The sequence below is a fragment of the Helicoverpa armigera genome, chromosome 21 (genome assembly GCF_030705265.1).
Source record: "Helicoverpa armigera isolate CAAS_96S chromosome 21, ASM3070526v1, whole genome shotgun sequence".
In the NCBI taxonomy this organism is placed as follows: domain Eukaryota; kingdom Metazoa; phylum Arthropoda; class Insecta; order Lepidoptera; family Noctuidae; genus Helicoverpa; species Helicoverpa armigera.
Window position 1 is genome coordinate 117,041 of NC_087140.1, and position 13,683 is coordinate 130,723.

General features: G+C 38.0%; 1 protein-coding gene across 1 annotated transcript; it reads left to right on the forward strand.

Annotated features, from left to right (window-relative positions):
* Positions 1-571: 571 nt before the first annotated feature.
* Positions 572-13,639, forward strand: LOC110381099 (uncharacterized). The gene is made up of 11 exons (XM_064040199.1): positions 572-605; positions 1,446-1,589; positions 8,211-8,353; positions 8,768-8,916; positions 9,283-9,414; positions 9,769-9,943; positions 10,401-10,529; positions 11,030-11,151; positions 11,833-11,901; positions 12,284-12,382; positions 12,708-13,639. The coding sequence occupies exons 1-11, from the start codon at positions 587-589 to the stop codon at positions 13,060-13,062; spliced, it is 1,536 nt and encodes a 511-aa protein (XP_063896269.1). The 5' UTR covers positions 572-586; the 3' UTR covers positions 13,063-13,639.
* The last annotated feature ends 44 nt before the right edge of the window (positions 13,640-13,683 follow it).

Below are 13,683 nucleotides of genomic sequence, written 5' to 3' on the forward strand. Positions count from 1 at the left end.
TTTCTAATCGTAGAGAAACAAAAAACCAGTAGGTATCTAGGTAACGAACTGAAAATTTTCCTCCACTTTTTTCCAATAATAAGGGAAAAGCACTTAATTTATCTTTCACTAACTTATACCATGTAAAAAAAACACAAAGAAAAAGCTATTTCCATTTAATTCACGGAGTTCCATTTCCCGCGTTTTCCAATTTCAAATCATCTCTTCGCGCCACAACGTCTAGCCACGGAATTCATCTCTGTGTATTTTTGGGGCGTTCCTAAGCGTCGCACATGCGATCTACGTTCCGTCGGCTGAAACTCGGCTAAAATAGCAATCGATTATTATTTCTATTCCTGTTAAAATAGGTCGGGTTTATTCCTTAAACAGTGCTATGGGGAACCGGTGAACTTAAGGTAAGTTTATTTCGTATTTGAAGCATTTATGTAGTTATTTAATACAGAGGAATTAAAGATATTTCGTTTCGTTCGTGCAGTATGGTAGAGAAAATCATGCCGCTATGTTTAGAGATTGTGAAAAATGTTAATTAGAAACGGTTTGTAAACAAAAATAGTGATGGGAATGTGTGCTATTTGGGTATTTTGAAATGTGTCGACTCTGTGTTTGTATGTTTATGTTTTTAATGATCGGTTTATTTTAAATCAATAAGGTTACGAAATATTGGCATAAAATAAGAACGAATAGTAGGTTCCTATTAGGTACCTACATTATCTAATATCTGTAAACAAGTCGGTTGCACCAATGCTTTTAAATTAATATAGGTAAGTTCTAGAATAGGTAGGACATATAGGTACATACTTATATTTTAGGTAAGATAAATCGTCTAATACCTATGACGTTTTTAAAATAGGTATTTTAATTTTTGAAACCTGTTTGTGTAAACAAGCAAAAAATCTGACATCATCGCAAAATAATAATAAACTCGACATCCGACTACGATAATAATGTGCATTTTACACGATATTCTATTTTAAAATAGACAAGGACGGACGTTCCTATCATATTATATCAATGATTGTAGGTACAGTCCCGGGCGTCACACGTGTCCCGTGTGAACTACTGCATACACCTGGATAAATAGAACCTAGGAAAGGAACAGCAAAGCTTTCCTGGATAAATGGGCTATTTTAAACTAAAATATGGGACCAACAGTTTCTGGCCTCATTAAATAAACTGGTCTATTGGTGTAAAGCGCGACTGCTTTGCGCGAGGTCCCGGGTTCGATTCCTGGGTCGGGCCGATATTATTTTCGGTCCAGCATCCAGTATCCAGTCGGTATCAGACCGACTTAAAGAGAGAGAGAGAGAGAGAAGTTAATTAGGTTACTAATTATCTTCAACATGCACTGTCAACCAACCATCAAGGCAGTGGTAACACACCCTATAGAAAAGTCTACCATAGTATATCGGCTACCTTGTATTAATTTGAGCTTCTTCCATTTCCAGCCAACACCATGCTCGTGGCATGCACGTTGCTGGTAGCAGCCCTGTCGGCTGCATCAGCATCGACTGCGCACGTCCACCACGCGGTCGAGACCGAGATGTTCGCCATACCCATCAGCCCTAACCTGTTTAATTGGACCTATCAAGGTGAGAGCGCATGTTCTTTACCTAATTTATTTACTTCGAGCGCGCCCGCAATCTGCTTACTTTTGGTCGGTCAATAGTTTGTCCGGGATCGTAAATCAGTATGGACATAAATAATAGATTTATGAGAAATGCCGGAATAATGGAGACTGTAGCAAATCCTGGTCTAAGGCCCCAAGTTCACTGACATCATAAACGTCAATTTTTTTAAATCAACTGTTTTCTATGAATTTTTACATTCAAGTTTTTGAAACTTTATGTTTATGTTGTCGGTGAACTTGGGCCTCAAGCCCAACTGTTTACGATTACCTTCGGCCATCAGTTAAATTTGCAATACGAGAGAAAGCCTCTAACTATTTACCGAGGTAAAACATGGACCCTGGAAGATGTCGGAATAACCAATCCCGGAGACCGTAGCTGGTTGGGATATCAGGATTATTTCTTAAAAAGTAGTAAAGTTCTGACTACATTATCGAAAAAAGGGATCAAGTAATTAGCTGCGCGGAGCCTTTTTAACCGACTTCCCAAAAAGGAGGAGGTTATCAATTCGGCCGGTATGTTTTTTTTTCTATGTATGTACATCGATTACTCCGAGGTTTATGGACCGATTTACGTGATTCTTTTTTTGTTCGACTCGGAATAGCTGCCAGTTGGTCCCATAGTCATCAGGTCAGGAGCTGATGTTGGAAACCCTGAGAAATCGAGGGCAACCTTCGAAAGCTGTAGGCATACATAGGGTAAAAACTTGATACTCAGGTGTGACAGTGAAGATTTGGAGCTGATCTGATGATGGAAACCAGAGAGGGTCGAGGGAACTCGACAACTGAATATGTAAACTACCTCGTGTTTGGGCTTAAATTATTTGCATTGACAAGACCTTTGCAACAGTGAAGGTTTGAAGCTGACCTGATGATGGAGACCAGAGAAAGTCGAGGGAACTCGACAACTGAATATGTAAAATACCTCGTATTTGGACTTATATTCTTTGTATTGATGAGAACTTCCCACTTGTATGGATAGTGACAACTATACGTATCACTGAAAAGCTTTAAATAAAAAACTTTTTTACAAAAAAATTAAACCGACTTCCCAAAACACTAAAAAGCAAAAAAAAAACTATTTTTAGGTGCATCGGCCTAGAAGTCGGTGGCAAAATTAACTTAGTAACATCCATTAGACACCGAATTCTAGGCCGATGCACCTAAAAATAGTTTTTTTTTTGCTTTTTAGTGTTTTGGGAAGTCGGTTTTTATGTTCTTATGTACTTACTAGCCATTTTCCCGCGGTTTCACCCAAGTCCAGTGGGAACCACGGCCGGTACCGGGATAAAATATAGCCTAAGTATGTTACTCGTAGGTAATGTAGCTTTTGCTTTGTGGTTAATCATGCGTTGATTGTAGTTTAATTTTTATGTACTTATATTTGATTACTTTTATCAAAGAGCCATCTATTGTCGGGTAGCAAAACATTCATTTAAACTTCTTATAGTTGGTAAATTCTCATCAATTGACACTTGTCATTGCATTACCTAGTGGTAAGTACCTACTAGTACATGTAAATAAACAACAACACGAGCACCTAATTACTTATTATAAAAAAATAAAGTAATCCTGATAAAATAATAGGGCAGAAACTTCGCGATAAAATATTATTCCCCTTAATAACTCCCTAAAGCCTTCGCTCAACAGTTATTTTTGTATCTAAGGGCACTTATATGGGTATATTACAGATCAACAGGAAATTTTCCGTTCTAAAAGGTTTCCCAGCGACCAGAAATATACTTCTTTTATGATATCGTTTTTATATCAAATTGGCCCACGTTGGGCGCCAGTTGTATTTTGCTTTTTCTTGAGTTCAGGTGTTTTCTTAAAAGGTGTCACTTGATTTTTTAATTGCTTTACAAATTGCGGTTTTCTGTGTAATCACCAGCATCCCGAGGAACTTCTTCACGTACACGGGTATAGCCTATGTGACTTGGGGATAATGTAGCTTCCCAACTTACAGTGAAAAAGTTTTACCAATCGGCTCAGTAGTTTAGGAGCCTTAAAAAAAACCATATATTTTTTTATCTTTATAATGTTAGTCTTTATAGATTTAGAACAGTTTGTTACCTTTAAATAAAAAACATACATATATGTCAGTCATGTGTAAATCTAACAAAGTGATGATTCATCCATCGACCGGTGGGGTGATGTCGGGAAAGGGCTATTAGTAGAAGGGTCACTTTTAGGTATTATTATTACTGACATTCGCAAATCCCGCGAATAAAGAACCCTCCTTGGTCAGTCCAGTAAAAAGTGACCGACCTTGAACAGACATTTCAAAATAAAATTGTAAATCTGGAAATGGTGGCCCAACTTTTGATTAAGTTTAAACGTGAAATAGCTTCGAATGTTCGAAAAGAATGTTCTTTTGTTTGTTGGGCCATTTTTCGGCCGCAATGCTCGTATCTCTCTCAATCACCTTTAATTTCTATTATAACGATTAAGTGTAGATATTTGATTTAATAGTTTTCGAAATGTAGTCGTTCCGTAATCGAGTCTTCGTGAAGCAGTTTGCAGATTCAGGTAAGATCTTTGATTTCTGGTTTTGAAGTTTTCCTAATTTTAATGGCTGCGTAACAAAATAATTCTTTCTTGTCTTCGTAAAACAAAATATTTTATCCTTGTTCTCTTCTTAAATTCCTTTCATTACTATTTGTTGGCTAGATAATTACTTTTCAAATACGATTTGTTTTGGCAAAAAAAAAAATGGAAAATAATTGAGACCCGATATTATGCATTAGCATATCAGCATTAAAGATTCGTATGCCGATGTTCTTAAGCACCTACTTATTTTTCGTTTTCCCAAATCTCTACAATTACCCATCAATTTGTTCATAAAAAAACCAAAGGGTCAGTTTAATAGCGGAAGTTTTAAAATCAATACCGACTGCATACACAGCGCATGTCCTACCTCCGTGGTAGGGATGCCTAGGGCATCCATATTGTGATTTATAGCTCTATCGATTGGCACCGCCCAGACAGACCTTTAATTTTTGTCATCCATCTTTGATTTTGGCGTCGTGTTTTTGAGAGTAGTCAAAATGTAGTCGATATTGGTTGGGGAGAAGGTGATTTGGGATGCAGGTAAGAGTTGCAATTGTTTTTATTATAAGGAAGGGGATGGGGGAAGATGGCAGCTATATGTACCTATCTAGTGATGCCAGTTTTGATTTCTTGATTTCTTTATAATACACGTGTTGTTTAGATGAAACTTATGTACTTATATTATGTACTTGTATTATGTAGGTGGTCCGAGTTGCGGGCGAGTGGCGGTCTATACTTCGGATAGGATGCGGGGATCTTAACGTATTTGATACCTACATTTTTTAAGGACTTGTAATTGGCTGTTGAATTTTAAACGTTAGTTTGTCTGAAAGTTTGTAGTACATAAAAAATGTTTATCAAACCTATGTATGCATGTGTACCTAGATTGTCTTGCATATTCTTGAGATTCCCTGGTAGGAGAGCAGCTTCCTAGTTTATGCATTTTTTTGTGAATTAGGTACCTATCCTTGAAAAGATAAAAATCATTCAGGAATCTGTGAATGTACATTTGTAGTAGAAGATAACTTTAGAATTTGTGGCCCCGATTCTCATAAGAGAGCGACAAAGAAAAACGCGGTAAGCGCTTGACTTGCACCCAAGATAGCGATTAAGTACCAACACCAAATAATTTTCTTTTTGAGTGCATATAGATATCACCAGCAGAATTAATAAGATTTTACAAAAGCTTAAACCTATGATGATTGCAGTTCATTTTAATTGTATTGAAAGAAAACTTTTAACTACCTCGTGTTAACTTTATTATCGCTCGCGTTCATGACTTGAGGTAATAAATAGACGTTACTTAATGCACTTCTTAACCCTTTATTGGAATATTCGATTATCGGTTCGGTTGGTTTATTTAATGCAAATATTTTTTTGGAATTGATAGTTTCTACGTTTGGACAAAAAAAACTTGAGTTAATTTTTAATTAATATTTCAAAATACAATTTTTTTATCAACGAAAAAGCTTTCTTATATTTTCTATTGGGTAAGATGATTTAAAAATTCCGTTGATTTCCTTAAAGCCTTCTTACAAAATCCTTAAGACGGTGACTAGCATTAGGCTCAGTATTTTACCTTGAGGAAGCCCACGTCTTTAGTTAAAAAAGAGAAAAAAATTTGTTACTGCGTTAAAACTTTGCTTTGCTCATTTATGATACTTTTGATGAATTATCTATCATTTAAACAAAAAATAAAATTTAAATAGTTATCAGAAAAAAAATTAAAGTAAAAAAATGTACCGGTCAATCAAAAGCCTTTGTCCGCTTCCCTTGGGAGTTTCCATATTAAACTACCTATCAAAATATATGTTGCAAAATCAATAACCATTGCATCTAGAGCGCATGTCCTAGATTACCTGAGTGTTACAGGGAGTCGCATCTAGGACGTGCTCGGTGGAACTTGTTGCGTCATTGCGTGCAGCGCCTGTCCGCATTTTGATTTATCTCACATCAGATCTTTGAATTTTAATTAGTACCCTTTGAGTGTTTGCTTGTCAATCTTCTGATATGAGTGGAACGTCGCTGATTTTCCGCCGCAAAACCGAACAGGAGCAGCAGGTATTTTTTTGGATTTTTATTAAAATTATTTTTTTTTATTTCCGGGTCTTTGTGATAGTTCGAACAATTATTTTTTTCAAAATGTGTTTAATATTTTGAACGGTTTTATGTTTTCGTCGTGATTAAATTGCGATATATTTTTTATGAATTTTTGTAAAAAATATTTTTGACATATTTTTGGAAAAAATATTTTTCATCCGAATTAAATTCAGTGATAATCTATTTCGTGATATATCTAATTCGCGTTTTAAACCAATTGCCTAAAAAATATTTTTTTCCATACTGATTTTCGAATCCTTTGTTCCTTTGTTCAACATTCGAACGTGCTTTCAAAATGGCGTCGCTGTGGTCGTACAAAATGGCGGACGCATAACGATCGATGGGCATTGCAGATACAGCGCATGCCCTAGACTTTTAGGACATGCGTTGTTCCTATCTTGATATTGATTTCGAGGTTCCAGACTTTTCGATTTGGCCGGGCCGCGCCCTGAGCTTGAGGGAAGGGGTAGAGGGGAAGGTGCATTTCCCGAATCTTCTATATCCGTAGTATTAATTGAAGGATGTTTTTTTGGAATTGTAGGCTCATTGTACCTACTTCAAACTGAGATTGAATAAGATTTTTTGGAAGTGTTCGAGAATTTTAACGATATTTTTGAAACCAATTTTGAAATTAAGGCGTCGACAAAATGGCGGCGTGGCTCGTGCGCGGTGCATTTACGGCGCATGCCCGGATATTACGTAATATTCTAGAAAGCTTATTGCGTCGCCTTTCTTTGTTCTCGAAACGAGTTAACTAGACATGACTTTTTTGATGAAGAGCTACTTTTAAATGAACTTGTTTGATGGCACAGAGAAGTTAATGATGATCTTTGGTTTAATGGAGCTTTAAACACTTAATAAGATTGTGCGGTTTTCTTTGTTTCGTTTTCACGGTTAGACTTTAACTTAGACTTTGATTTGGGCCCACGTTAAGGTCATATTATTGAAACTGGCAAACTAAAGAAGCATTGTGGTTCCTTGGGATACCTAACTTCTGAATGTTGTGTAGGATGATGCCAATTTGAAATTTAGGCGTCGACAAAATGGCGGCTAGGCCCGCGTGGACGGTGCACTTACGGCGCATGCCCAGTTATTACGTAATATTCTAGAAAGCTTATTGCGTCGCCTTTCTTTGTTCTAACAGTGAAATTTTCTTTGAAAGATTTTTGATGAGGAACTACTGTTCAATGAACTTGTATGATGCACAGTGAAATTTATGAGGATTTTTGGTGTAAAGGAGCTGTTATATGAAAGAAATGCGCGGTTTTCTTTGTTCCGTTTTCACGGTTAGTCTTTAACTTTGATGAAAGAGTTGGGCCCAAGTTAGGTCAAGTTAAAGGAATATTTTACTGAAACTGGGAAAATAAAGAAGCATTGTGGTTCCTTGGGATACATAATTTCTAGATGTTGTATGTAGGATGATACCAATTTGAAATTAAGGCGTCGACAAAATGGCGGCTTGATAGCGGTGCACTTACGGCGAATGCTCGGATATTACGTAATATTCTAGAAAATCTTATTGCGTCGCCTTTCTTTGTTCTCAAAACGAATTAACTGGACTTTACTTTTTTGATGAAGAGTTACTTTTAAATGAACTTGTATGATGGGACAAATGACATTAACTTGTTAATGAGGATCTTTAGTATGATGGGGCTTTTATATGAAAAAGTTGTGTCAGTTTTCTTTGTTTCGGCATCATTGTTAGATTCATCGTCTGCCATTTTGTTGAACGGTATTTAACAAAATGGCAAATGGTACACGAACCGTTTCAGTGTCCTTTGCTTTATAATCGATGCTGGCGGCAACAAAGCAATGATTTTATATCAATACACATTTGAAAAGTTTCAATAATACTAAGATCAGCTCAACCTTCCTTTGTTCGATCTTTTAGTTCTTGACCGCAATCTGAACATCAAACCTCTTTGTCCAAATCCAGAATTCGATCAACAATACCGGTTCCACGCTTCCATGTTGGGCAAACCGGAGCTTCCTTCGTGGCTTCGTTATATCTACAGCGGTCGGCATCACTCGGGATTCATCTTCGGAACACCACCGAGAGGCTCCCGAGGCCCAATTACGGTAAGATTTATCTTTCATATTGGGTTTTTGAGAAGTTCCTAACATCGAAATCGAAATAGTCGACATAGAAAACGTTTTTTGGAAAAGGAACTTGCCAACATCGACCCATTACATAAGAAAAAAGTCTTTCTCTTACCCAGTTCCCAGCTCTAGCGGGCCAGATGATCATGATTTGAACATTGTATTTTTTCAATTAACGGACGAAGTCTCATGATCAACTGTTGTCAAAAGATTTATTTATTTACAAAACAACTAGGATTAGTAAGTTATGTTATGTTATGTATTTCTAAAACTAGGTCACCTAAGTTAGTTTCTTTTAACTAGATTATATCTGTAATGTTAGTGATAAGGTTGAATAAATAAATAAAAATATAGGTAAAAACTGCTAAGCTAAAGATCCAATTTTTTATACAGCTCGAAGTAATTGGGTTAAACCGACAAGATTATGAGACGCGGAGGGTGTTGCTTACTTTAGAAATCCAGCATAAAGAGAAGATGGCGCGCCACGAAGTCGAACTCAAGATCGATAATCTGAATGTTGAAGATCTACTGGATGAGCACAAGTAAGTAATATCAATGTTAGATAAAGAGTAAGAGAATAGGGTGACAGAGTGCGAGTACAAGGTAGTTGAAGAGAGAAGGGAGTATCATACAGGGAGTCAGGGAATTGGTAGAAATGGGAGGAGGTGAGAGGGGGAGGTTGGGGATAGGGGAAGGGGTAAAAGGAGGGGGAAGGAAGATAGAGAAGAACAGAGAGGTAGATAGACGGGGGAGGAATAGGAGGATTTGAGAGTAAGATAGACTAAGAGTCAGAGAACGAGGCGAAAGAGAATGATAGTGACACTCGTATTATCTACCTTAAAGATAAAACTTTTATAATTGTTCTTAGATCTTAGCAATCGCTCTAAGATAACTTTTACGATTTCTAGGATGACTCGACTGAAAGACATCTTGCGCACTAAGCTGTGGACGGAGAGTAGCGGCGATCTGTACGCGACTTTCCTGGCGTCCGCCATCGATCTCGGCGCTCGACTTCCTTTAAAACCTAGCGACGGTGAAGGGTGGGTACCGTTAATTTCGTGTCTTTTTAGGTATATGACATAAAGAATGATTATGACATAAAGGTTAAAGTATTTTTTGGAAATAAAGGTACTTTTCCTGAGACAACATAAGGGGTTATAAAAGAGGGAGGGTTCTAGAAATCATGGTTAGGAAACATCCGAGAATGAAAGATATTACCAGCGCCAAAGAAATTAGTTTTGAGCAAAATCAAACAAATAAATCCCAGAAAAGTTCTTATGTTAAAGAATAATAATTTGAAACATTGTCTACGAAGGTCTTATACTGCCTTTCCATTCAATAACGCACACTTACTTCAAGAATTCGTCATCCAATTTGAAAACAATGTCTTCCAGCTTGGTAGTCCGTCTGGGCAGCTCGATGCCGTTCTCCCTGGAGCTACAGCGGCTCCGCGAGGAAGTACGTCCTCTGTCCCGACTGCCGAGCTGCCCGCGCGAGTACAAGCGAACCACCGTCGAGAGACTCTTCCGCGATGCTGGTCTGACGTTGGACTGGTGCAGTTTTGAGCTGGTAGGTTGTTTCGGGCTGTTGTTTATGTTATATTCCTTAGATATGTTCCCTGGAGCTGCAGCGTCGTGAAGAAGTGCATCCACTGTCCCGTCTGCTGTCAAAGAAGATTGACAACGTATTAGGGCTTCGAAATTTTCAGAAAAAGTAATTGTAGTTGTTTAGGGGCTGTACCTAATATTTTAAAAACACTTATGTAAAAATTATATAACTGGATATATAGACATCGCAAATGAAACGGAACGGGATGGCAGGATGGCTTTAGGTACTTCAATGCCATTCGAGAGACTCGATGCTGGTCCACTAGTGGATTGATAAAAAAATATAAGTATTTTAGTGTTTCATTTCCTTAGCACCAATTTGAACCTTTCAATAGGACCCTTTCAAAAACACCTAGTCAAACAAATCACCCCAATTCACCAGAAGACTGCTCAATAAAACCTGCTTCCAACTCTTCCAGTATAACACCATCTACAAGGAGCGTACCACCCAACACCTGGAGTACCTCACCGAAGTACCCAACTCCAGCAAGTCGGCTAAATCCTTCAAGGCGTTGGATACTAGGGATGCTTGGACTGCACCTAGTAAGGTATGTGGAGATTTTTTGGAGAAATAAATGGTTTTGTCGTGTTGTTGTTTTATTTAGAAATGTTTGTCCTCAGAAAATGTTGTTTGGTTGAGTCAAAACGTGTCATGAACATATTCTTTTTGAATTTTTAGAATTTTGAATCTGTGACGAAAATTCGGTCCTTATGTATTTTGCAAATGGGTTGAAAATACACTTTTACATATTTCCAAAACGTCTGCTAACTCACATACATATCGAGTTACAGCCAATAGACCGAAACTCGGTCATAAGACCAATTCTCCGTTGTAATCACAAATCAATATAAAGTCAAAATGGCCTGGTGAAGTGGGCACACCCACTCGAACCAACCCATTCGAACCAAAATTTCAAAATTTCCATCATTCGGACCATAATTCCCAAAGCTGTTCATCAGGTCGAAATTCGATCATTCGGCCCAAAATCTCGTTGTTCATGATACCGAATGTGCCTCTGACTTCGAAATTCACTTGTGTATCCACCAGGAACAGCTTCCATCCCGCAGCTACGGGCGTCAGCTATCAGCCGCAGTGCTGGTGCCACTGTCGCTGCTGCTGCTGTGTGTAGCTGCCCTATCGGCCGCCGTCTGCGCTCTGCATGCCACCGTGTAAGTATAGTGAACTTGTCTCCACCAGGAACAGCTTCCATCCCGCAGCTTAGGGCGTCAGCTATCAGCCGCAGTGCTGGTGCCACTGTCGCTGCTGCTGCTGTGTGTAGCTGCCCTATCGGCCGCCGTCTGCGCTCTGCATGCCACCGTGTAAGTATAGTGAACTTGTCTCCACCAGGAACAGCTTCCATCCCGCAGCTACGGGCGTCAGCTATCAGCCGCAGTGCTGGTGCCACTGTCGCTGCTGCTGCTGTGTGTAGCTGCCCTATCGGCCGCCGTCTGCGCTCTGCATGCCACCGTGTAAGTTATATAGTTCATCATCTGCCTAGCCTCTTCCCAACTATGTTGGGGTCAGCTTCCAGATTAGCAGGATGCAGCTAAGTGTTGGTAAGACTGGTTGTCTAACTTTCTGGCTTCTGACAACCCGTAGCGACTGTCATAAATGATCGAATAACAGCTGAGGACCCAGCAATATATCGTGTTGTATAACTTGTTATGACAAGATTTTTTTTATTTAATTTTGGTCACCTATCCACGGACCGACCGTGCTCTGCGTTGCTTAACCCTATAATCGATCTAAAGAAAAATTTTATTTGTGTAGTAAAAAGTTTGGGAGAGCTGTTTAAATCAACTGCAGCTGAAGTCATCATGACCTTAAAAATGTTTTAAATTCTATTTCAGACGAGACCCAGAGTCAGAATATTTTCTGGCGAACATATTCCACATTTGTATCGATTATAGAAATAGAAGGTTCGATATGATATAGGTACTTTACTTTTTGTGTGATCGCTTAACGACTAACAATAAATTTAAAAAAGTTCTGTTAATTTTTATTAACAACAAAATAACTCAATTTAATTCATGTGTTGTTATTAAAATTCAGTTTGGAATTAGTATCATACCTACATATTATAATACATAAGTACCTGCTTTTCTTAATTTTTTTAAACTTAACCAGTCATTTAAACTTTTCTAAACAAGCATTTTTTTAACCTATGAACCGATGACTGTATATATTTTTTTTAATATGCCATTCACATTTCATTGCATTATAAATAACTTAAACCATTCCTGTCCATTTGTTATAAACTCTATGGCAACACAATAAGACCACGGATGATATAATTTCCAGAGCACACAAGTCGAAGGTGGAGATGTGTCGCTACGGTACTGGCAACACTGAGCAGACGCATGTAGCTGACAACACCAGCACCAAGAGTCTCGGAGTTAGGTATGTAACTAATATTTATTTATCACACTGGTGTTTATTATTTTAAAAAATTAGCAAACGTTTGAGACGTAGCATATTGAAATAATGTGTCCACGGTCTAAACATAATATCAACAAATGTTTACCTAAGTATGTCATCTAATCAACGTACAAAGACTTAAAGTAGAGGAGAAAATCGGGTCTCACAAATCCGATTTCTTGGCATTGAACGAAACTGCAGGGCATTAATATAATTTATTACATTGTTTCTTATTCTTATGTTTGTTGCTATACTAAAATTTTATATTAAAAACCTTATTCTAAAATAACCCTCAAAAATCTTCCAGCCCCAACAACAGCCTCGCGCGTCCCTACAGCCCCAAGTCATCTACCAACCTCGCCGCCAACTACAACAGGCCTCAGCCCCCACCATACCAGGGCTCCGCCCCCTCCACCCTGCACCACCGCCGCTCGACCGACACCCCCGACAACCCTGAACATCGCACACAACTTCTAGAAGAATCTCTCAAGCTCCTCAACGAAGCTAAAATCAACAGCGAATTCGATATCAAAGATCCGATTATCGATTTGAATGACGGAACTGACGATTATGTACCGATCAAAGATGGTTATGTATCGATGAAGGATTTAGACGATATCGATGTTCCGGATTTAGCGAAATTCGGGTTGTCGGCTATTTGACATGAGGTTACGGCGGACGGTCAGCCGCCGGTTAAAACTTGGTTCTGTTAGGCCCACATTCACCAACCACATAAACGCTAGTTTTTCTTAAAACTACTTTTTAATTTGATTATTCATAACAAACAGTGGTTTTAAGAAAACTGATGTTTAAGTTTTCAGTGAACTTGGACCTTAGAGCTAAGATTAAAGTTAGGGGGAGTGTAGGAGGTCCGCTAACTTTTTGCTAATATATCTCACTGTGCCGGTATGAACTGGTTTTCATGTCGTAATACTCTGGATGAATGGTTCTGTGGTAATATTTTTGTGTGCAAGTTGGCATTCTGTTTTGTTTCGTTACTCTGTGGTTTTATCAATAGTACAGTCAACGACAAAAGTCATTTAAAATTTTAGATTGTCACATATTTTCTTTATTCAATACAACTTACAACACGTCATCTACAATAGAAAATTTGGATTCAGGTAAGTCAAAAAACAAAAATATTATTTCTACAGGCATTTTTAAATACCAATAAGCACACACAAACTCGCATATTATAATTTATACAAAAAAAAAAACAATAATAAAAAAAACACAGATAATTCAAAATTCATCAACCACTTTATTTACAGATTTAATGTTAT

What these genes read in the sequence shown, in the direction of transcription:
- LOC110381099 (XM_064040199.1), top strand. An exon ending in GTTTAATTGGACCTATCAAG is followed by an intron (nt 1,590 to 8,210) that starts GTGAGAGCGCAT and finishes GTCCAAATCCAG; the next exon opens with AATTCGATCAACAATACCGG. An exon ending in ACCAAGAGTCTCGGAGTTAG is followed by an intron (nt 12,383 to 12,707) that starts GTATGTAACTAA and finishes AAAATCTTCCAG; the next exon opens with CCCCAACAACAGCCTCGCGC.